Source organism: Heptranchias perlo, chromosome 4 (genome assembly GCF_035084215.1).
Source record: "Heptranchias perlo isolate sHepPer1 chromosome 4, sHepPer1.hap1, whole genome shotgun sequence".
NCBI classification, from domain to species: domain Eukaryota; kingdom Metazoa; phylum Chordata; class Chondrichthyes; order Hexanchiformes; family Hexanchidae; genus Heptranchias; species Heptranchias perlo.
Window position 1 is genome coordinate 2,111,240 of NC_090328.1, and position 25,385 is coordinate 2,136,624.

At 49.3% G+C, this 25,385-nt stretch overlaps 1 protein-coding gene across 1 annotated transcript in view; it reads left to right on the forward strand.

The window, feature by feature from the left end:
* oxct1a (3-oxoacid CoA transferase 1a) overlaps nucleotides 1-25,385 on the forward strand; it is a 214,384-nt gene that overhangs the window by 169,165 nt on the left and 19,834 nt on the right. Inside the window, exons 8-13 of the mRNA XM_067982085.1 lie at nucleotides 457-564; nucleotides 2,462-2,576; nucleotides 6,122-6,216; nucleotides 10,606-10,654; nucleotides 10,995-11,067; nucleotides 12,950-13,025. Coding sequence (XP_067838186.1) covers nucleotides 457-564; nucleotides 2,462-2,576; nucleotides 6,122-6,216; nucleotides 10,606-10,654; nucleotides 10,995-11,067; nucleotides 12,950-13,025 — 516 coding nt within the window. The remainder of the gene's footprint in view (nucleotides 1-456; nucleotides 565-2,461; nucleotides 2,577-6,121; nucleotides 6,217-10,605; nucleotides 10,655-10,994; nucleotides 11,068-12,949; nucleotides 13,026-25,385) is intronic.

Sequence of the window (25,385 nt, forward strand, 5' to 3'; positions counted from 1 at the left end):
CAGAGTAAAGCTCCCTCTACACTGTCCCAGAATTTGCCTTAACCCAATCTCAGAAGAGCCCTCTGGGCTGCTGCAGTGTGAGATTTTCCACAGCTCCAGCCCTCCTTTGGCCTTTGAGTGCGATTGACATTGTCAGTCTGTCTTGCTCCGTACTGGCTACCTGGCTTCTGAAGAGGACTCGAGCACAAGAGTGTCCAACATTTAACTGCATGCAATATGTTTGCATGGACATCAGGTGAGGTCAGAGATGGCATACAGCTCTGGTGCCTCCCAGGGCCATTGAACCTGCCGACACTTGCTGCCTGGGCTGACCCGTGAACAATGGTCACTTGATGGAGGCCGGCAGTTGCCAACCGTACCCCAGCAAAAATTTGGGCAATTCGGGAGAGTCGAGGAGAATTTGAGGTCGGAGCACTGCTGATTAATGAGCCTCTGTCCTCTCTCTATGTTTAACAGGTCGAGGAGATTGTTGACACTGGAGCCTTTGCCCCTGAGGATGTGCACATACCCAGTATATACGTACAGAGAGTCATAAAGGGCAAGAAGTACGAGAAACGGATTGAGGTGAGAGGGCAGGGCTGCAATAATCAGGTGTGCTGGCTCGCCATAGGACACTGGTACTTGTACAGCTTTCGGAGAAAACAAGCTGCATTTCTATAGGAGCCCAACACTTGTCCCAGTGCTGCAGTCACTGAATTACTTTGAAGTGCAGTGACTGTTATGGTGGCAAGCAAAGCAGCCATTTTGTACACAGCAGGATCCCACGATCAAAAACTGGATGAAAGGTCAGTTCAGGATTTCTTTAATTGAAGGAATGCAGTGAGGATGGTTGCACTGGGTTCACTGCTGGTCTTGCGTGTGCCAAATTGACTCAGTGGGCAGCACTTTCGCCTCTAAGTCAGAAGGTTGTGGGTTTAAGCCCCGCTCCAGTACCAGAGCGCAGGACGTCTCAGTACTCAGGGAGTGCTGTCTTGTCGGAGGTGCTGTCCTTCAGCTGAAACATTAAACCAAGGCCTTGTCTGCCTGTTGAGGTGGATGTAAGAGATCCCACGGCACTATTGGAAGAGGAGTAGGGGCATTCTCCTGGTGTTCTCAGCCAACACTATCAAAAACAGATGAGCTGGTCATTTATCTCACTGATGTTTGGCTGCTATGTTTGCTTATGTAACAAGAGACTGTACTTCAAAGTAATTCATCATATTGAGGCAGTCTCGCACCGCTCTCTGATAGGTGTGATACAGTGCTGTAGCAACCTGAGTCTATTTGTGATTGCTGTAGGGGTACATGGGGAGCTGGGCAGGGGTCCAGGAGGAAGATGGTTTGCTACAGGTGGGACTCAATAGTCAGCGAGTGACATGCGGCCCTGGGCTAATCCGGTATACTCTACAATCTATCGTGAAAACCTGGACGTGAAACCAGTTGCCCAGCCATGGGAATGATGTGTGGCACCGAGGAAGGGGCAAGAAAAATACACCAAACTGAAGTGTGACTGGGCGGCACATTCCACTGGGAGTTATGGGGGCATCGGCCGTTTCCCTTCTCGTCAACTGTTGGGTTTCCTAATCTCGGCTGCGAAAGAGACTGCAGCTAATCTCTGGCCCTGGGCTCGGAAGGGAAATCCACCAGGGTTCCTGCTCCTGATCCCTCGTGAGTTCAGGATCAGCTTCAGTGCAGTGCCTCCCAAACCAACAGGACAGAACCTGGAACCCTCCCAAACCACCAGGACAGAACCTGGAACCCTCCCAAACCACCAGGACAGAACCTGGAACCCTCCCAAACCACCAGGACAGAACCTGGAACCCTCCCAAACCAACAGGACAGAACCTGGAACCCTCCCAAACCAACAGGACAGAACCTGGAACCCTCCCAAACCAACAGGACAGAACCTGGAACCCTCCCAAACCAACAGGACAGAACCTGGAACCCTCCCAAACCAACAGGACAGAACCTGGAACCCTCCCAAACCAACAGGACAGAACCTGGAACCCTCCCAAACCAACAGGACAGAACCTGGAACCCTCCCAAACCAACAGGACAGAACCTGGAACCCTCCCAAACCAACAGGACAGAACCTGGAACCCTCCCAAACCAACAGGACAGAACCTGGAACCCTCCCAAACCAACAGGACAGAACCTGGAACCCTCCAGCTGCGGTCACCTTTCTGAGTGTGTCATCCCCACACTACATCCTTCCAGAAGTTACCGCACTACAATCATAGAAAGGTTACAGCACGGAAGGAGGCCATTCGCCCCATCGAGTCCGTGCCGGCTCTATGCAAGAGCAATCCAGCTAGTCCCACTCCCCCGCCCTTTCCCCGAAGCCCCGCAAATTTTTTCCTTTCAAGTACTTATCCATTCCTTTTTGAAAGCCACGATTGAATCTGCCTCCACCACTCCCCGGGGCAGTGCTTTCCTGATCCTTGTAAGATTTCATTACTCGTAAGATGCTGTCTATGTTTAGAGACGAACTCTTCGGCAGCTCGGAGATTGCAACCCCGAACCCAAGACTGAAGCTGACATTGTGAGGGAGCGGATCATTCGAAGAGCGGCACTTGAGTTCAAGGATGGTATGTATGGTATCCTTTCACAGTGCATCCTATCACAGGACATCCTATCAGCACACGAGCAAACCAGTTATAGTGTGTGTTAAATGGGACAGTGTGTGATCAGGAGAGAGAGCGAGGGGTTATAGGGTGTGTTAAATGGGACAGTGTGTGATCAGGGGAGTGATCGAGGGGTTATAGTGTGTGTTAAATGGGACAGTGTGTGATCAGGAGAGAGATTGAGGGGTTATAGTGTGTGTTAAATGGGACAGTGTGTGATCAGGAGAGAGATCGAGGGGTTATAGGGTGTGTTAAATGGGACAGTGTGTGATCAGGAGAGAGATCGAGGGGTTATAGTGTGTGTTAAATGGGACAGTGTGTGATCGGGAGAGAGATCGAGGGGTTATAGTGTGTGTTAAATGGGACAGTGTGTGATCGGGAGAGAGATCGAGGGGTTATAGTGTGTGTTAAATGGGACAGTGTGTGATCGGGAGAGAGATCGAGGGGTTATAGTGTGTGTTAAATGGGACAGTGTGATCGGGAGAGAGATCGAGGGGTTATAGTGTGTGTTAAATGGGACAGTGTGTGATCAGGAGAGCGATCGAGGGGTTATAGTGTGTGTTAAATGGGACAGTGTGTGATCAGGAGTGAGATCGAGGAGTTATAGTGTGTGTTAAATGGGACAGTGTGTGATCAGGAGAGAGACCGAGGGGTTATAGTGTGTGTTAAATGGGACAGGGTGTGATCAGGAGAGTGATCGAGGGTTTATAATGTGTGTTAAATGGGACAGGGTGTGATCGGGAGAGTGATCGAGGGGTTATAGTGTGTGTTAAATGGGACAGGGTGTGATCAGGAGAGAGATCGAGGGGTTATAGTGTGTGTTAAATGGGACAGGGTGTGATCAGGAGTGAGATCGAGGGGTTATAGTGTGTGTTAAATGGGACAGTGTGTGATCAGGAGAGTGATTGAGGGTTTATAATGTGTGTTAAATGGGACAGTGTGTGATCAGGAGAGAGACCGAGGGGTTATAGTGTGTGTTAAATGGGACAGGGTGTGATCGGGAGAGAGATCGAGGGGTTATAGTGTGTGTTAAATGGGACAGGGTGTGATCAGGAGAGAGATCGAGGGGTTATAGTGTGTGATCAGGAGAGTGATCGAGGGGTTATAGTGTGTGTTAAATGGGACGGGTGTGATCAGGAGAGAGATCGAGGGGTTATAGTGTGTGTTAAATGGGACAGTGTATGATCAGGAGAGTGATCGAGGGGTTATAGTGTGTGTTAAATGGGACAGTGTGTGATCAGGAGAGTGATCGAGGGGTTATAGTGTGTGTTAAATGGGACAGTGTGTGATCAGGAGAGTGATCGAGGGGTTATAGTGTGTGTTAAATGGGACAGTGTGTGATCAGGAGAGTGATCGAGGGGTTATAGTGTGTGTTAAATGGGACAGTGTGTGATCAGGAGAGAGATCGAGGGGTTATAGTGTGTGTTAAATGGGACAGTGTGTGATCAGGAGAGTGATCGAGGGGTTATAGTGTGTGTTAAATGGGACAGTGTGTGATCAGGAGAGTGATCGAGGGTTTATAATGTGTGTTAAATGGGACAGTGTGTGATCAGGAGAGTGATCGAGGGGTTATAGTGTGTGTTAAATGGGACAGTGTGTGATCGGGAGAGTGATCGAGGGGTTATAGTGTGTGTTAAATGGGACAGTGTGTGATCAGGAGAGAGATCGAGGGGTTATAGTGTGTGTTAAATGGGACAGGGTGTGATCGGGAGAGAGATCGAGGGGTTATAGTGTGTGTTAAATGGGACAGTGTGTGATCAGGAGAGAGATCGAGGGGTTATAGTGTGTGTTAAATGGGACAGTGTGTGATCAGGAGAGAGATCGAGGGGTTATAATGTGTGTTAAATGGGACAGTGTGTGATCAGGAGAGAGATCGAGGGGTTATAGTGTGTGTTAAATGGGACAGTGTGTGATCAGGAGAGAGATCGAGGGGTTATAGTGTGTGTTAAATGGGACAGTGTGTGATCGGGAGAGAGATCGCGGGGTTATAGGGTGTGTTAAATGGGACAGGGTGTGATCAGGAGTGAGATCGAGGGGTTATCGTGTGTGTTAAATGGGACAGGGTGTGATCAGGAGAGAGCGAGGGGTTATAGTGTGTGTTAAATGGGACAGGGTGTGATCAGGAGAGAGATCGAGGGGTTATAGTGTGTGTTAAATGGGACAGTGTGTGATCGGGAGAGTGATCGAGGGGTTATAGTGTGTGTTAAATGGGACAGTGTGTGATCGGGAGAGTGATCGAGGGGTTATAGTGTGTGTTAAATGGGACAGTGTGTGATCGGGAGAGTGATCGAGGGGTTATAGTGTGTGTTAAATGGGACAGTGTGTAACAGGAGAGTTTATAATTGGTAGGTCGATGAAGCCACCAGCTGAATGTTTGGGTGCAGTAGTGATAACGCACAGATTGTATTATCAGACAGATGGAATGTAAATGTAATGAGGTTGTGTTGTTGCTGCATACGGTGCTGATTAAACCTCATTACCTACAGCCCTAATCTATTCATAGGACAGGTGTTGAAATTTTCACAGTTCTGAAGAGAATTGAGAGCCCCGATCGAGGCAAAATGTCTCCTGTGGTGAAGGATTCAAATCCCAGGGGATACGGGTTAAACATTAGGAAGTTAGGAGTGAGGCAAGAAGTCAGGGGAACTCTTTCACCCAAAGGGTGATCGAATTGTGGAATAAGTTACCAGGGAGGATATTGAAGCAGACAGTGTAAATGGTGTCCAGAGCAACCAGAGAGGGGATTGAGGGATATTGTGGGTCGTTGGGGTTGAAGGGTAAGAGAGAAGATGGGGAGGTGGGGTTGAAGGGTAAGAGAGAAGATGGGGAGGTGGGGTTGAGGGGTAAGAGAGAAGATGGGGAGGTGGGGTTGAGGGGTAAGAGAGAAGATGGGGAGGTGGGGTTGAGGGGTAAGAGAGAAGATGGGGAGGTGGGGTTGAAGGGTAAGAGAGAAGATGGGGAGGTGGGGTTGAGGGGTAAGAGAGAAGATGGGGAGGTGGGGTTGAAGGGTAAGAGAGAAGATGGGGAGGTGGGGTTGAGGGGTAAGAGAGAAGATGGGGAGGTGGGGTTGAGGGGTAAGAGAGAAGATGGGGAGGTGGGGTTGAAGGGTAAGAGAGAAGATGGAGAGGTGGGGTTGAGGGGTAAGAGAGACGATGGGGAGGTGGGATTGAGGGGTATGAGAGAAGATGGGGAGGTGGGATTGAGGGGTAAGAGAGAAGATGGGGAGGTGGGGTTGAGGGGTATGAGAGAAGATGGGGAGGTGGGATTGAGGGGTATGAGAGAAGATGGGGAGGTGGGATTGACCAGTCAAATACAGATAGATTTGATGGGCCTAATGGCCTTTTCTTTTTCTTAAAAATTTCTGCCAGTCTTGTAGAGGAGTTGATACCGAGACATTTGTGCATGAACCATACAGTACCAGATTGGAGTGAATAGTTCCCTTTTACCCACTGGTTGCTGTCATGTGTTGATTCTGAATTGTTTTGAGCTGCATGTTAGACTTAACTGGAACATTCTAGCAAACCTGGGTATTGGAATGCCAATGCTGGCCAGCAACTTCATCCAACCGGATATCACCGTGCATCTGCAGAGTGAGAATGGTGTTCTGGGCTTGGTAAGAGTGTGAGATGCACTGGGCACTAAGGGCAGTGGGTAGAATGGGCACCGAAGGGGCAGTCAGTGGGTAGATTGGTGTCACATTTTGGGATATGCCTATTTTTCCTATATTTAATGATTCCTATTAAAATATAGGTACTAAGTTAAATTCACTGAGCAGAATGGCTGGGAGATGTAAATGAAAGCCAGACAAAGCATGGAATGGTGCCTGTGACACATGACTCCAGCTTAAGGCAATGGAAGTTGAGCCTTTAGTGAACCATCCAGGCTCAGTATTAGTAACTATTAATTTTAAATCTGCGATCGCGAGTTCTTTTTTTTTGCTAGCCAAGGGTAAGAAGATAAGAAATAGGAGCAGGAGTAGGCCATTCGGCCCCTCGAGCCATTCAATCAGATCATGGCTGATCTTCGACCTCAACTCCACTTTCCCGCCCGATCCCCATATCCCTTGATTCCCTTGGTGTCCAAAAATCTATCGATTGCAGCCTTGAATATACTCAACGACTGAGCATCCACAGCCCTCTGGGGTAGAGAATTCCAAAGATTCGCAACCCTCAGTGAAGAAATTTTTCCTCATCTCGGCCCTAAATGGCTGACCGCTTATCCTGAGACTATGCCCCCTAGTTCTAGACTCTCCAGCCAGGGGAATCAGCCTCTCAGCATCTACCCTGTCAAGCCCCCTCAGAATCTTATATATTTCAATGAGATCACCTCTCATTCTTCTAAACTCCAGAGAGTATAGGCCCATTCTGCTCAATCTCTCCTCATAGGACAACCCTCTCATCCCAGGAATTAATCCAGTGAACCTTCATTGCACCGCCTCTAAGGCAAGTATTAAGCGATATGGAGTTGAGGGACAGATCAGCCGTGATCTCGTTTGAGTGGCGGAACAGGCTGAGGGGGCTGAATGGCCTCTTCCTGTTCCTATGCTCCTCTACCTCCTTTTATTTCACTGTGTTATCTTTGGTCTCAGTAGCGGTCCTGTGCAGCACCCCATGGATTTTGGGTGTGGGTAATGGCGGACACCCTCTTGGTGTCAGGAATCACGCTGGGAGCCCGCCATTCATATCTGATGAACCCCAAGCTAGGAAACTGGGGGAGGTGGGGGTTCTGACGGTGTTGCAGGGATGGGTGGAAGTCCGTCCCGTCAGAGCACTGCCGCTGGGAGGAGAATCCTGGCCATTGTGCCAGATGGTCCTGTTTATTTGAGAACAGTAGGAGACTGTTTCGAGAGCTTGTACCTGGGGGAGGTGGCTGGTTTAATCCGCAGGCATATTGGCCAACCCCTAGACAGGGAGACCTGGGAGAGGGTCAGAGGTCAAGCTCTCGACCTGTCCAGAAGGAGAACACGTGTGGCGAGGAGTTGTGGAAGGGTTGCTTGGTGAGAGCAGATTTTATGAGATAGTCATTCAGTGCAACTACTGACCAGATAAGTTCTATTTAGCCTGCTGACAGGGACAGCATGGTGTTTTATTGTTGTCCGTTATCAGGAGTGATAATGGATTTAGTTAAAGTGCGGTGAGATTTACTATAAATGTTACTCTACTTGTTCGCGTGACCATTATAAAATAAACCAGTTTGTTGATATACGTCTCACCTTGCCCCACTAAAGTGTTAATCAGCCCACCTGTCGGCAGTTTGGAGAATCCTCCCCCACACAACCACCAACACTGGATTTTCAGTGTCCGATTGTAGTCTTGGCACGAGGCAGGGAGGTAGCCCAGGGCAGCAGTGGCCTATTATCACCAGGATATGTAGGCAGATAGTATCGGGATGTCTTAGTGACCCAGCCATCCTCCTGGCACGGCAACTGCTTGACTGAAGGGTTGCTGAAAGGATCTGGGGACAGTGCAGTCAGTGCTTCATTTGCCATAAAGCAACATTCCCAATCTCTGGCATTCTCGGTTGAGACCGGAGACTTGCCTAAAGGAGAAGAGGGGAAAATAATTCCCCTCTTTTTCCTCCCCCACCCCCTCCCCACCCTGTGACCGGAGAAACTGTATTTGTGATGTCACTTGATGGGGTCCGTTTATAGTGAATCACCAACAGATGCTTGTTTCGTGCATCTGACCGATGTAACTAACGTTTTTACAACTGAGGCCCACAGGACGACAAGTTTGAAACTAGTAGCAGATGAGGTAAATTACAGGAAGTAGTGCTTAGGTGACACCAAGCAGGTTGTAAAAACAGTGGATGTCCAAAGGGACTTAGGGGTTCAGGTACACAGATCACTAAAGTGTCATGAACAGGTGCAGAAAATAATCAAGAAGGCTAATGGAATGCTGGCCTTTATATCTAGAGGACTAGAGTACAAGGGGGCAGAAGTTCTGCTGCAGTTATACAAAACCCTGGTTAGACCGCACCTGGAGTACTGAGAGCAGTTCTGGGCACCGCACCTTCAGAAGGACATATTGGCCTTGGAGGGAGTGCAGCGTAGGTTTACGAGAATGATACCCGGACTTCAAGGGTTAAGTTACGAGGAGAGATTACACAAATTGGGGTTGTATTCTCTAGAGTTTCGAAGGTTAAGGGGTGATCTGATCGAAGTTTATAAGATATTAAGGGGAACGGATAGGGTGGATAGAGAGAAACTATTTCCGCTGGTTGGGGATTCTAGGAGTAGGGGGCACAGTCTAAAAATTAGAGCCAGACCTTTCAGGAGCGAGATTAGAAAACATTTCTACACACAAAGGGTTGTAGAAGTTTGGAACTCTCTTCCGCAAACGGCAATTGATACTAGCTCAATTGCTAAATTTAAATGTGAGATAGATAGCTTTTTGGCAACCAAAGGTATTAAGGGATATGGGCCAAAGGCAGGGATATGGAGTTAGATCACAGATCAGCCATGATCTTATCAAATGGCGGAGCAGGCACGAGGGGCTGAATGGCCTACTCCTGTTCCTATGTTCCTAAGGAAATGAGGGAGATGAGCAGCTCCTCTGGCTCTGGGTAAGAATGAGTTTGAGTAGGAAACTGTGCAATGAGTCTTGATTTCAGTACAGAGCGGGGAGGGGGTGTATGTTTGGGTATTTACAGTCTTGAAAGGCAAGTTCAGTGGGATTCTGATGAAATGGTGAATGATTTTTCCACCTGATGTGGGGCACTTGCGTAGTCTTCAAATTCGAGCTAAGCCACAAAATGCAGAGAAACATCTTCACGCAAAGGAGGATGTGGCTCAGTGTCCTGAAGCCTAGGCTGGAATCTCCTGTGAGTTACCACCCTCCCTGGGGCAGTAAGTGGAGTAAAGTGGGGCTGAGGGTGGTTATTTCTCACCCTCTCTTCCGCTCCAGGCCCTCAATTCTACTCTTGCTCAGTGCTTCACCCAGTGACTGCCTTTCAGACTCCACTCACTACTCCCCGGGTGCCCCTGGGTTGGTGCTGGACAAGGTGATAAAGTGGCAGAAGGTTATAGATCTGCAAGATGTGAGAGACCAAAGAGCTTGTTCAAAGAGGAGGTGGACACCCTCACCCCCCACCCCACCCAATGCTCCCCACCCAGCAGCAGCCATGAATCTACAGTGAGGCAAAAAAAACAGATTTAAAAAAAATATCCCTCAGCCAATTGAGGTAATGGCGGCTGAGTGTGAGGGCTCTGCCATGATTTGAGAGTGCGCAGAAAGCTGCCACTGTCTGTGATCGCATCCCAGCTTTTAACATCTTTCTGTTGCCACCTTGCCGTCTGCCACAGCCCCTCCGGTCTACGACCAAAGGTTTCCAGCACCCCCTGCTCGTGTGGACTCAGTTTTCAGAGATTAGGCTCCAACCCCAGTTGCGTTTCTCTGGAGGGTGAGAAGAGAATGCTCAGTGCATGTAATTGGCATGGACCACTGCCTCATTGGAGCACACGATGAGGAGGAGGGAGGGGAAATGTCCCTTTAAATGAAGTTTCCTCACAGACTAGCAGAAACAGGCAGTATGAATTGGGAGAGTATAAACCAGTCGCTCCCCATCCACCAGTAACCAAACATCTCCTGGGAGAGTCAAAAAAACAGAATAAATAATCTACTCTGTGACATTCCTCTCTGGCCCCCAGGGCGATCAGGAATGGGTTCCAGGATATAATGATCACGAGGTACATTACCCAACGTCCCAAACTTTTATCCTCAGCTCCAGGAACTTATCCAGCTCGCTTTTGAATACTTGGGCTTTTTTTTTGCATAGAGTTGAGATTTGTTAAGTGCTCTGAATGAAAGTAGAAACAGTGGGAGGTGATGAGGGCGTTCCGCTGGCAGTCAGAGGATACGCAGAGGCAAAGGCTTTTGTTGTCTGGGAATCAGTGCTGGGCCATTGGCACAGTGGGAGGAGATGATGTGGGGACTTTTGGCTGAAGGTGGGGCCTGTGATTTAGACATTTGTATCCACCCAGTAACCATGACTGTCTTTTCAGGGCCCATACCCACTTGAGGGAGAGGTAGACGCGGACCTGATTAATGCAGGTGAGAGCCAATGGGATCAGCACTCTTCGTGATCTCCAGCACATCCCCCCGGGGGGCCAGCGCACTATTGTCCCATCCTCAAAAGTGCCCTGTACTGCCCCAGTGTGACACCTTGCTTCCTACACCAGCCGTTCATTGGACCCTGAGGGAGACTGAGCTGAACCGCTGTCTAGCCCGCCAACAGACTTTAGCCTGGGCCTGACTTCAGCCCAGGTCTGGGAGACGAAAGGCTGCTCTCTTTCTCACTCCACCGCCTCGCCCCCTCGGGAATTTTCACGAGTTTAATGAATCACGTGGTCAGGGCTGGAGCAGGTTCTGAATCTTTGCTTTTCTGCCTCAGGTAAAGAGACGGTCACCGTGTTGCCGGGAGCCTCCTTCTTCGGCAGTGACGAGTCTTTCGCCATGATCCGAGGGTAGGTGCTCATTACTGATATGGTGCTGCTGTACTGACGACAGTCGATGGGCCTGGTTAGTGTCAGCTTTGCTTGGTTGGTAACACTCTCCTCTGAGCGAGAAGATTCCACTCCAGGGGCCTATAGTACGGGGAGGAAGCCGGCACCTAGAGTACAGGGAGCAACCTGAAAGCCTGCAGTACGGGAGGCAATCCCGGGGGGCCTGAAGTACAGGGACCGAACTAGGGGTCTACCGTGTGGGGAGCAGGCCCTGGGCTAAATTGCAGCGAGTGAGGGTGGGGCCTCAAGGATACACGTCAGCCTCGAAATCTACCAAAAGTCGACCAACAGCTTCACAAAAGCTAAACCTGCTGACAGCCCAGACAGTGTCAGTGACATGGACTTTACACGGGCAACAATCCTTCACTTGTACTGGAGAAAAATACATAACCATGTGGAAGCCTGGAGCGGAAATCCAAATGTAGAAGACACAAAATTGGTGATGCATTTCTAGTGTGGTCGAGAGGCATGCTCCCCTGGAAATGATGTCGATTTTTGCTTTAAAAATAATACATTTTGCTTCATTTTAAACACTTTTTAAAAAAATTATTATTAAATTGCACACCATGGACCTAAATTAATTAATTTAATCAGTCTAAATTAAACTGAGGCAGGGGCCTAAATGACATGGAAGGTGCAAAAATACAGTGTCCGTTTGGCTCAGTTGGTAGCACTCTCGTCTTGAGTCAAAAGGTTGTGTGTTCAGGCCCCACTCCAGGACGTGAGCACACAATGTAGGCTGATTCTTCAGCGCAGTATTGAGGGAGTGCTGCATTGTCGGAGAGGCCGTCTGTTGCATGAGACATTACATAAGGCCCTGTCTGACTCGGGTGGATGTAAAAGATCCCATGGTACTATTTGAAGAAGGGCAGAAAGTTCTGGCCAACATGCCTCCCTCAACCAACACCACCAAAACAGATTAACTGACCCTTTAGCTCATTGTGGGACCTTGCTGCCACATTTACCTCCATAAAAGTAGTAACTTTTTCAAATTGGCAAGGCTACTAATTGCTGATGAGGGTGTTATGGGACTATTAATTACCCTGGGAGTGTTTGATGGGAGCTTTACTCTGTATCTAACCCGTGCTGTACCTGACCTGGGAGTGTTTGATGGGACAGTGTAGAGGGAGCTTTACTCTGTGTCTAACCCGTGCTGTACCTGCCCTGGGAGTGTTTGATGGGACAGTGTAGAGGGAGCTTTACTCTGTATCTAACCCGTGCTGTACCTGACCTGGGAGTGTTTGATGGGACAGTGTAGAGGGAGCTTTACTCTGTATCTAACCCGTGCTGTACCTGACCTGGGAGTGTTTGATGGGACAGTGTAGAGGGAGCTTTACTCTGTATCTAACCCGTGCTGTACCTGACCTGGGAGTGTTTGATGGGACAGTGTAGAGGGAGCTTTACTCTGTATCTAACCCGTGCTGTACCTGACCTGGGAGTGTTTGATGGGACAGTGTAGAGGGAGCTTTACTCTGTATCTAACCCATGCTGTACCTGCCCTGGGAGTGTTTGATGGGACAGTGTAGAGGGAGCTTTACTCTGTATCTAACCCGTGCTGTACCTGCCCTGGGAGTGTTTGATGGGACAGTGTAGAGGGAGCTTTACTCTGTATCTAACCCGTGCTGTACCTGCCCTGGGAGTGTTTGATGGGACAGTGTAGAGGGAGCTTTACTCTGTATCTAACCCGTGCTGTACCTGTCTTGGGAGTGTGTAACACTGATTGCAGGAATAGAATAATCTTTTGATGAGCTGTATGCTTCCTTGCCCCAGTGAGGAGCTGATTTGACGTGTGTTTTTCTCAGTGGAATGGTTATCCGTGCACTCTGTGTCTCCTTTATTCCAGGGGTCACGTGAACATGACGATGCTCGGCGGGATGCAGGTGTCTAAGTTTGGGGATCTGGCCAATTGGATGATTCCGGTGAGTGAGTTCTTTTCCACACAGTATTAAGGAAAATGCAGCAGGTGTTGCACATATGGATATTCAGGGATCCTTTGATATATTGCTATGTTAGAAATTAGTTACAAATATTATAGGATATTAGTGGGTTTGTAGCTGCATGGACAGAGTAATGACTGGGGGCCAGTAAGCAGAGAGTGGAGCAAATCATGGGATGTGCTTGTGGTATGGTCCTTCACATCTGTGCCCGGACCTTATTTCCCATTTTACATCAATTATTTGGACGTGGGCTCATAACAACATAAAAAACAGGAGAAGGAGTAGGCCATTCGGCCCCTCGAGCCTGCTCCGCCATTCAATCAGATCATGGCTGATCTTCAACCTCAACTCCACTTTCCCGCCCGATCCCCATATCCCTTCATTCCTGTGCTGTACCTGTCCTGGGAGTGTTTGATGGGACAGTGTAGAGGGAGCTTTACTCTGTATCTAACCCGTGCTGTACCTGTCCTGGGAGTGTTTGATGGGACAATGTCGAGGGAGCTTTACTCTGTATCTAACCCGTGCTGTACCTGCCCTGGGAGTGTTTGATGGGACAGTGTAGAGGGAGCTTTACTCTGTATCTAACCCGTGCTGTACCTGTCCTGGGAGTGTTTGATGGGACAGTGTAGAGGGAGCTTTACTCTGTATCTAACCCTGTACCTGCCCTGGGAGTGTTTGATGGGACAGTGTAGAGGGAGCTTTACTCTGTATCTAACCCATGCTGTACCTGTCTTGGGAGTGTTTGATGGGACAGTGTAGAGGGAGCTTTACTCTGTATCTAACCCATGCTGTACCTGTCTTGGGAGTGTTTGATGGGACAGTGTAGAGGGAGCTTTACTCTGTATCTAACCCTGTACCTGCCCTGGGAGTGTTTGATGGGACAGTGTAGAGGGAGCTTTACTCTGTATCTAACCTGTGCTGTACCTGCCCTGGGAGTGTTTGATGGGACAGTGTAGAGGGAGCTTTACTCTGTATCTAACCCATGCTGTACCTGTCTTGGGAGTGTTTGATGGGACAGTGTAGAGGGAGCTTTACTCTGTATCTAACCCTGTACCTGCCCTGGGAGTGTTTGATGGGACAGTGTAGAGGGAGCTTTACTCTGTACCTAACCCGTGCTGTACCTGCCCTGGGAGTGTTTGATGGGACCGTGTAGAGGGAGCTTTACTCTGTATCTAACCCGTGCTGTACCTGCCCTGGGAGTGTTTGATGGGAGAGTGTAGAGGGAGCTTTACTCTGTATCTAACCCGTGCTGTACCTGTCCTGGGAGTGTTTGATGGGACAGTGTGGAGGGAGCTTTACTCTGTATCTAACCCGTGCTGTACCTGTCTTGGGAGTGTTTGATGGGACAGTGTAGAGGGAGCTTTACTCTGTATCTAACCCGTGCTGTACCTGTCTTGGGAGTGTTTGATGGGACAGTGTAGAGGGAGCTTTACTCTGTATCTAACCCGTGCTGTACCTGTCTTGGGAGTGTTTGATGGGACAGTGTAGAGGGAGCTTTACTCTGTATCTAACCCGTGCTGTACCTGCCCTGGGAGTGTTTGATGGGACGGTGTAGAGGGAGCTTTACTCTGTATCTAACCCGTGCTGTACCTGTCTTGGGAGTGTTTGATGGGACAGTGTAGAGGGAGCTTTACTCTGTATCTAACCCGTGCTGTACCTGCCCTGGGAGTGTTTGATGGGACAGTGTAGAGGGAGCTTTACTCTGTATCTAACCCGTGCTGTACCTGCCCTGGGAGTGTTTGATGGGACGGTGTAGAGGGAGCTTTACTCTGTATCTAACCCGTGCTGTACCTGCCCCTGGGAGTGTTTGATGGGACAGTGTAGAGGGAGCTTTACTCTGTATCTAACCCATGCTGTACCTGCCCTGGGAGTGTTTGATGGGTCAGTGTAGAGGGAGCTTTACTCTGTATCTGACCCGTGCTGTACCTGCCCTGGGAGTGTTTGATGGGACAGTGTAGAGGGAGCTTTACTCTGTATCTAACCCTGTACCTGCCCTGGGGATGTTTGATGGGACAGTGTCGAGGGAGCTTTACTCTGTATCTAACCCATGCTGTACCTGCCCTGGGAGTGTTTGATGGGACAGTGTAGAGGGAGCTTTACTCTGTATCTAACCCGTGCTGTACCTGCCCTGGGAGTGTTTGATGGGACAGTGTAGAGGGAGCTTTACTCTGTATCTAACCCGTGCTGTACCTGCCCTGGGAGTGATTGATGGGACAGTGTAGAGGGAGCTTTACTCGGTATCTAACCCGTGCTGTACCTGTCCTGGGAGTGTTTGATGGGACAGTGTAGAGGGAGCTTTACTCTGTATCTAACCCGTGCTGTACCTGTCCTGGGAGTGTTTGATGGGACAGTGTAGAGGGAGCTTTACACAGATTTAAGGTGAGAGGGGAGAGATACAAAAGGATCCAGAGGGGCAATTTTTTCACTCAAAGGGTGGTGAGTGTCTGGAACGAGCTGCCAGAGGCAGTAGTAGAGGCGGGTACAATTTTGTCTTTTAAAAAGCATTTGGACAGTTACATGGGGAAGATGGGTATCGAGGGATATGGGCCAAGTGCAGGCAATTGGGACTAGCTTAGTGGTATAAACTGGGCGACATGGACATGTTGGGCCGAAGGGCCTGTTTCCATGTTGTAACTTCTATGATTCTATGATTCTATGTATCTAACCCGTGCTGTACCTGCCCTGGGAGTGTTTGATGGGACAGTGTCGAGGGAGCTTTACTCTGTATCTAACCCGTGCTGTACCTGACCTGGGAGTGTTTGATGGGACAGTGTCGAGGGAGCTTTACTCTGTATCTAACCCGTGCTGTACCTGTCCTGGGAGTGTTTGATGGGACAGTGTAGAGGGAGCTTTACTCTGTATCTAACCCGTGCTGTACCTGCCCTGGGAGTGTTTGATGGGACAGTGTAGAGGGAGCTTTACTCTGTATCTAACCCGTGCTGTACCTGCCCTGGGAGTGTTTGATGGGACAGTGTAGAGGGAGCTTTACTCTGTATCTAACCCTGTACCTGCCCTGGGAGTGTTTGATGGGACAGTGTAGAGGGAGCTTTACTCTGTATCTAACCCGTGCTGTACCTGCCCTGGGAGTGTTTGATGGGACAGTGTAGAGGGAGCTTTACTCTGTATCTAACCCTGTACCTGCCCTGGGAGTGTTTGATGGGACAGTGTAGAGGGAGCTTTACTCTGTATCTAACCCGTGCTGTACCTGCCCTGGGAGTGTTTGATGGGACAGTGTAGAGGGAGCTTTACTCTGTATCTAACCCGTGCTGTACCTGCCCTGGGAGTGTTTGATGGGAGAGTGTAGAGGGAGCTTTACTCTGTATCTAACCCGTGCTGTACCTGTCCTGGGAGTGTTTGATGGGACAGTGTGGAGGGAGCTTTACTCTGTATCTAACCCGTGCTGTACCTGTCCTGGGAGTGTGTAACACTGACTGTAGGAATAGAATAATCTTTTGATGAGCTGTATGCTTCCTCGCCCCAGTGAGGAGCTGATTTGATGTGTGTTTTTCTTAGTGGAATGGTTATCCGTGCACTATCTATCTCAGTCTTGAATATATTCAATGACTCAGCATCCACAGCTCTCAGGTCGAGAATTCCAACTCTCTGAAGAAATTTCTCCTGATCTCAGTCCTAAGTGTCCGACCCCTTATCCTGACACTATGAGCCCCTAGTTCTAGACTCTCCAGCCGGGAAACAGCCTCTCCTTATCCTCCAGGGCTCAGGGAATGATGACGTTTGCCACATTAGGGGTGTGGCAAACTTAGTAAGAATGTCGGAGACTTTGGGAGGACACAGATAGTAGGTGGTGGTTAATTGCGGAGAAATGTGAGGTAATAAATTTTGGTGAAAGTTAACGATGAAAAGAAGTATAATCTAAATGTAAAATTCTTAACAGACTGGCGGCCCTGAGGAATTGGGGTTCAGAGACACAGTTCTTTAATGGTGGGAATTGGGGTACAGGGACACAGCTCTTTAATGGTGGGAATTGGGGTACAGGGACACAGCTCTTTAATGGTGGGAATTGGGGTACAGGGACACAGTTCTTTAATGGTGGGAATTGGGGTTCAGAGACACAGTTCTTTAATGGCGGGAATTGGGGTACAGGGACACAGCTCTTTAATGGTGAGAATTGGGGTACAGGGACACAGTTCTTTAATGGTGGGAATTGGGGTACAGAGACACAGTTCTTTAATGGTGGGAATTGGGGTACAGGGACACAGCTCTTTAATGGTGGGAATTGGGGTACAGGGACACAGCTCTTTAATGGTGGGAATTGGGGTACAGGGACACAGCTCTTTAATGGTGGGAATTGGGGTACAGGGACACAGTTCTTTAATGGTGGGAATTGGGGTTCAGAGACACAGTTCTTTAATGGCGGGAATTGGGGTACAGGGACACAGCTCTTTAATGGTGAGAATTGGGGTACAGGGACACAGTTCTTTAATGGTGGGAATTGGGGTACAGAGACACAGTTCTTTAATGGTGGGAAATGGGGTACAGGGACACAGGTCTTTAATGGTGAGAATTGGGGTTCAGAGACACAGTTCTTTAATGGCGGGAACTGGGGTATAGGGACACAGCTCTTTAATGGTGGGAATTGGGGTACAGGGACACAGCTCTTTAATGGTGAGAATTGGGGTACAGGGACACAGCTCTTTAATGGTGGGAATTGGGATACAGGGACACAGTTCTTTAATGGTGGGAATTGGGGTACAGGGACACAGCTCTTTAACGGTGGGAATTGGGGTACAAGGACACAGCTCTTTAATGGTGAGAATTGGGGTACAGGGACACAGTTCTTTAATGGTGGGAATTGGGGTACAGAGACACAGTTCTTTAATGGTGGGAATTGAGGTACAGGGACACAGCTCTTTAATGGTGGGAATTGGGGTACAGGGACACAGTTCTTTAATGGTGGGAATTGGGGTTCAGAGACACAGTTCTTTAATGTTGGGAATTGGGGTTCAGAGACACAGTTCTTTAATGGTGAGAATTGGGGTACAGGGACACAGCTCTTTAATGGTGGGAATTGGGGTACAGGGACACAGCTCTTTAATGGTGAGAATTGGGGTACAGGGACACAGTTCATTAATGGTGGGAATTGGGGTACAGGGACACAATTCTTTAATGGTGGGAATTGGGGTACAGGGACACAGCTCTTTAATGGTGAGAATTGGGGTACAGGGACACAGCTCTTTAATGGTGGGAATTGGGGTACAGGGACACAGCTCTTTAATGGTGAGAATTGGGGTACAGGGACACAGTTCTTTAATGGTGGGAATTGGGGTACAGGGACACAGCTCTTTAATGGTAGGAATTGGGGTACATGGACACAGTTCTTTAATGGTGGGAATTGGGGTTCAGAGACACAGTTCTTTAATGATGAGAATTGGGGTACAGGGACACAGCTCTTTAATGGTGAGAATTGGGGTTCAGAGACACAGTTCTTTAATGGTGGGAATTGGGGTACAGGGACACAGTTCTTTAATGGTGGGAATTGGGGTTCAGAGACACAGTTCTTTAATGATGAGAATTGGGGTACAGGGACACAGCTCTTTAATGGTGAGAATTGGGGTACAGGGACACAGCTCTTTAATGGTGGGAATTGGGGTACAGGGACACAGTTCTTTAATGGTGGGAATTGGGGTACAGGGACACAGTTCTTTAATGGTGGGAATTGAAGTAGGAAAAGCCATAAAAAGACAAATAGGATTCTGGGTTTTTACACCGAAGGGCGTTAAATATAAAAGCAAGGGAGTGATGCTGAATTTGTAGCAGACTCTGGTTAGGCCACAGAGTATTGCATATAGCCCGAGTGTTTAATTATAGGAAGAATATTGGAACCATGGGAAGAGGAGAGTGATGATTCACTAGAATTAAATTGGGATTGGAGGTGGTAGTTCTGGATGAAGGAACAGAGAAGATTATTCTAAAGGGGGATCTAAAATTGAAGATTTTGAGGAGGCAAATAGTGAAGATTTGTTTCCACTAATTGGTGAATCAGAAACTGAGAACTAAGGGAGGTTAGAAGAAATATTTTTGCAGAGGGATATTCGAATACTATACCACAAGTGGTTGTTGAGGGAGAGGTGATCACTTAATCTTAGAATCATAGGATAGTAACAGCACATTCTAAAAGGGAATTGGATTAGTGTGTGAAAAGGAAAAACATAGAGGGATGCAGGGAAATGGGACTAAAGTAGATAGCTCCAGTAAATAGCTCGCAGCAGAACAGGTGCAGTTACCGTATGGCTTCCTTCTGTGCTGTAATTTCTGACTCCAGTCAATATACAGATTTTGCCTTGAGATTCACATCAGTGGACAGATATCTCGCTGAGAGAAAGGGATTGAGAGACACCAGTCAGTGTACAGATATATCCCTGAGAGAGAGGGGACTGAGAGTCACCAGTCAGTGTACAGATATATCCCCGAGAGAGAGGGGACTGAGAGACACCAGTCAGTGTACAGATATATCCCCGAGAGCGAGGGACTGAGAGACACCAGTCAGTGTACAGATATATCCCCGAGAGCGAGGGACTGAGAGACACCAGTCAGTGTACAGATATATCCCCGAGAGAGAGGGGACTGAGAGACACCAGTCAGTGTACAGATATATCCCTGAGAGAGAGGGGACTGAGAGACACCAGTCAGTGTACAGATATCTCCCTGAGAGAGAGGGGACTGAGAGACACCAGTCAGTGTACAGATATATCCCTGAGAGAGAGGGACTGAGAGACACCAGTCAGTGTACAGATATCTCCCTGAGAGCGAGGGGACTGAGAGACACCAGTCAGTGTCCAGATATCTCCCTGAGAGAGAGGGACTGAGAGACACCAGTCAGTGTACAGATATATCCCCGTGAGCGAGGGACTGAGAGACACCAGTCAGTGTACAGATATCTCCCTGAGAGAGGGGACTGAGAGACACCAGTCAGTGTACAGATATCTCCCTGAGAGAGAGGGATTGAGAGACACCAGTCAGTGTGCAGATATCTCCCTGAGAGAGGGGACTGAGAGACACCAGTCAGTGTACAGATATCTCCCTGAGAGAGGGGACTGAGAGACTCCAGTCAGTGTCCAGATATCTCCCTGAGAGAGAGGGACTGAGAGACACCAGTCAGTGTACAGATATATCCCTGAGAGAGAGGGGACTGAGAGACACCAGTCAGTGTACAGATATATCCCCGAGAGAGAGGGACTGAGAGATACCAGTCCGTGTACAGATATCTCCCTGAGAGAGAGGGATTGGGAGACACCAGTCAGTGTACAGATATATCCCCGAGAGAGAAGGATTGAGAGACACCAGTCAGTGTACAGATATCTCCCTGACAGAGAGGGATTGAGAGACACCAATCAGTGTACAGATATATATCCCCGAGAGAGGATTGAGAGACACCAGTCAGTATACAGCTATCTCCCCGAGGGAGGTGCTGAGAGACACCAGTCAGTGTACAGATATCTCCCTGAGAGAGGGACTGAGAGACACCAGTCAGTGTACAGATATCTCCCCGAGAGAGAGGGACTGAGAGACACCAGTCAGTGTCCAGATATCTCCCTGAGAGAGAGGGGATTGAGAGACACCAGTCAGTGTCCAGATATCTCCCTGAGAGAGAGGGGACTGAGAGACACCAGTCAGTGTCCAGATATCTCCCTGAGAGAGAGGGGACTGAGAGACACCAGTCAGTGTCCAGATATCTCCCTGAGAGAGAGGGACTGAGAGACACCAGTCAGTGTACAGATATATCCCTGAGAGAGAGGGGACTGAGAGACACCAGTCAGTGTCCAGATATCTCCCTGAGAGAGAGGGACTGAAAGACACCAGTCAGTGTACAGATATATCCCTGAGAGAGAGGGGACTGAGAGACACCAGTCAGTGTCCAGATATATCCCCGAGAGCGAGGGACTGAGAGACACCAGTCAGTGTACAGATATATCCCTGAGAGAGAGGGGACTGAGAGACACCAGTCAGTGTGCAGATATCTCCCTGAGAGAGAGGGACTGAGAGACACCAGTCAGTGTACAGATATATCCCTGAGAGAGAGGGGACTGAGAGACACCAGTCAGTGTACAGATATATCCCTGAGAGAGAGGGGACTGAGAGACACCAGTCAGTGCACAGATATATCCCTGAGAGAGAGGGGACTGAGAGACACCAGTCAGTGTCCAGATATCTCCCTGAGAGAGAGGGACTGAGAGACACCAGTCAGTGTACAGATATATCCCTGAGAGAGAGGGGACTGAGAGACACCAGTCAGTGTACAGATATATCCCCGAGAGAGAAGGATTGAGAGACACCAGTCAGTATACAGCTATCTCCCCCAGGGAGGTGCTGAGAGACACCAGTCAGTGTACTGATATCACCCTGAGAGAGAGGGACTGAGAGACACCAGTCAGTGTACAGATATATCCCTGAGAGAGAGGGGACTGAGAGACACCAGTCAGTGTACAGATATATCCCTGAGAGAGAGGGGACTGAGAGACACCAGTCAGTGTCCAGATATCTCCCTGAGAGAGAGGGACTGAGAGACACCAGTCAGTGTACAGATATATCCCTGAGAGAGAGGGGACTGAGAGACACCAGTCAGTGTCCAGATATCTCCCTGAGAGAGAGGGATTGAGAGACACCAGTCAGTGTACAGATATATCCCCGAGAGAGAAGGATTGAGAGACACCAGTCAGTATACAGCTATCTCCCCGAGGGAGGTGCTGAGAGACACCAGTCAGTGTACAGATATCTCCCTGAGAGAGGGACTGAGAGACACCAGTCAGTGTACAGATATCTCCCCGAGAGAGAGGGACTGAGAGGCACCAGTCAGTGTCCAGATATCTCCCTGAGAGAGAGGGGACTGAGAGACACCAGTCAGTGTCCAGATATCTCCCTGAGAGCGAGGGACTGAGAGACACCAGTCAGTGTACTGATATCACCCTGAGAGAGAGGGACTGAGAGACACCAGTCAGTGTACAGATATATCCCTGAGAGAGAGGGGACTGAGAGACACCAGTCAGTGTCCAGATATCTCCCTGAAAGCGAGGGACTGAGAGACACCAGTCAGTGTACTGATATCACCCTGAAAGAGAGGGACTGAGAGACACCAGTCAGTGTACAGATATATCCCTGAGAGAGAGGGGACTGAGAGACACCAGTCAGTGTCCAGATATCTCCCTGAGAGAGAGGGACTGAGAGACACCAGTCAGTGTACAGATATATCCCTGAGAGAGAGGGGACTGAGAGACACCAGTCAGTGTACAGATATATCCCCGAGAGAGAGGGACTGAGAGACACCAGTCAGTGTACAGATATCTCCCTGAGAGAGAGGGATTGAGAGACACCAATCAGTGTACAGATATATCCCCGAGAGAGGATTGAGAGACACCAGTCAGTATACAGATATCTCCCTGAGAGAGGGACTGAGAGACACCAGTCAGTGTACAGATATCTCCCCGAGAGAGAGGGACTGAGAGACACCAGTCAGTGTCCAGATATCTCCCTGAGAGAGAGGGGATTGAGAGACACCAGTCAGTGTCCAGATATCTCCCTGAGAGAGAGGGGACTGAGAGACACCAGTCAGTGTACAGATATATCCCTGAGAGAGAGGGGACTGAGAGACACCAGTCAGTGTCCAGATATCTCCCTGAGAGAGAGGGACTGAGAGACACCAGTCAGTGTACAGATATATCCCTGAGAGAGAGGGGACTGAGAGACACCAGTCAGTGTCCAGATATCTCCCTGAGAGAGAGGGACTGAGAGACACCAGTCAGTGTACAGATATATCCCTGAGAGAGAGGGGACTGAGAGACACCAGTCAGTGTCCAGATATATCCCCGAGAGCGAGGGACTGAGAGACACCAGTCAGTGTACAGATATATCCCTGAGAGAGAGGGGACTGGGAGACACCAGTCAGTGTCCAGATATCTCCCTGAGAGAGAGGGACTGAGAGACACCAGTCAGTGTACAGATATATCCCTGAGAGAGAGGGGACTGAGAGACACCAGTCAGTGTACAGATATATCCCCGAGAGAGAGGGACTGAGAGACACCAGTCAGTGCACAGATATCTCCCTGAGAGAGAGGGATTGAGAGACACCAATCAGTGTACAGATATATCCCTGAGAGAGAGGGGACTGAGTAACACCAGTCAGTGTCCAGATATCTCCCTGAGAGAGAGGGACTGAGAGACACCAGTCAGTGTACAGATATATCCCTGAGAGAGAGGGGACTGAGAGACACCAGTCAGTGTACAGATATATCCCCGAGAGAGAGGGACTGAGAGACACCAGTCAGTGTACAGATATCTCCCTGAGAGAGGGGGATTGAGAGACACCAGTCAGTGTACAGATATATCCCCGAGAGAGAAGGATTGAGAGACACCAGTCAGGATACAGCTATCTCCCCGAGGGAGGTGCTGAGAGACACCAGTCAGTGTACAGATATCTCCCTGAGAGAGGGACTGAGAGACACCAGTCAGTGTACAGATATCTCCCCGAGAGAGAGGGACTGAGAGACACCAGTCAGTGTCCAGATATCTCCCTGAGAGAGAGGGGACTGAGAGACACCAGTCAGTGTCCAGATATCTCCCTGAGAGCGAGGGACTGAGAGACACCAGTCAGTGTACTGATATCACCCTGAGAGAGAGGGACTGAGAGACACCAGTCAGTGTACAGATATATCCCTGAGAGAGAGGGGACTGAGAGACACCAGTCAGTGTACAGATATATCCCTGAGAGAGAGGGGACTGAGAGACACCAGTCAGTGTCCAGATATCTCCCTGAGAGAGAGGGAATGAGAGACACCAGTCAGTGTGCAGATATATCCCTGAGAGAGAGGGGACTGAGAGACACCAGTCAGTGTCCAGATATCTCCCTGAGAGAGAGGGACTGTGAGACACCAGTCAGTGTACAGATATATCCCTGAGAGAGAGGGGACTGAGAGACACCAGTCAGTGTCCAGATATCTCCCTGAGAGAGAGGGACTGAGAGACACCAGTCAGTGTACAGATATATCCCTGAGAGAGAGGGGACTGAGAGACACCAGTCAGTGTACAGATATATCCCCGAGAGAGAGGGGACTGAGAGACACCAGTCAGTGTCCAGATATCTCCCTGAGAGAGAGGGACTGAGAGACACCAGTCAGTGTACAGATATATCCCTGAGAGAGAGGGGACTGAGAGACACCAGTCAGTGTACAGATATATCCCCGAGAGAGAAGGATTGAGAGACACCAGTCAGTATACAGCTATCTCCCCGAGGGAGGTGCTGAGAGACACCAGTCAGTGTACAGATATCTCCCTGAGAGAGGGACTGAGAGACACCAGTCAGTGTACAGATATCTCCCCGAGAGAGAGGGACTGAGAGACACCAGTCAGTGTCCAGATATCTCCCTGAGAGAGAGGGGACTGAGAGACACCAGTCAGTGTCCAGATATCTCCCTGAGAGCGAGGGACTGAGAGACACCAGTCAGTGTACTGATATCACCCTGAGAGAGAGGGACTGAGAGACACCAGTCAGTGTACAGATATATCCCTGAGAGAGAGGGGACTGAGAGACACCAGTCAGTGTCCAGATATCTCCCTGAGAGAGAGGGACTGAGAGACACCAGTCAGTGTACAGATATATCCCTGAGAGAGAGGGGACTGAGAGACACCAGTCAGTGTACAGATATATCCCCGAGAGAGAGGGACTGAGAGACACCAGTCAGTGTACAGATATCTCCCTGAGAGAGAGGGATTGAGAGACACCAGTCAGTGTACAGATATATCCCCGAGAGAGAAGGATTGAGAGACACCAGTCAGTATACAGCTATCTCCCCGAGGGAGGTGCTGAGAGACACCAGTCAGTGTACAGATATCTCCCTGAGAGAGGGACTGAGAGACACCAGTCAGTGTACAGATATCTCCCCGAGAGAGAGGGACTGAGAGACACCAGTCAGTGTCCAGATATCTCCCTGAGAGAGAGGGGACTGAGAGACACCAGTCAGTGTCCAGATATCTCCCTGAGAGCGAGGGACTGAGAGACACCAGTCAGTGTACTGATATCACCCTGAGAGAGAGGGACTGAGAGACACCAGTCAGTGTACAGATATATCCCTGAGAGAGAGGGGACTGAGAGACACCAGTCAGTGTACAGATATATCCCTGAGAGAGAGGGGACTGAGAGACACCAGTCAGTGTCCAGATATCTCCCTGAGAGAGAGGGACTGAGAGACACCAGTCAGTGTACAGATATATCCCTGAGAGAGAGGGGACTGAGAGACACCAGTCAGTGTACAGATATATCCCCGAGAGAGAGGGACTGAGAGACACCAGTCAGTGTACAGATATCTCCCTGAGAGAGAGGGATTGAGAGAC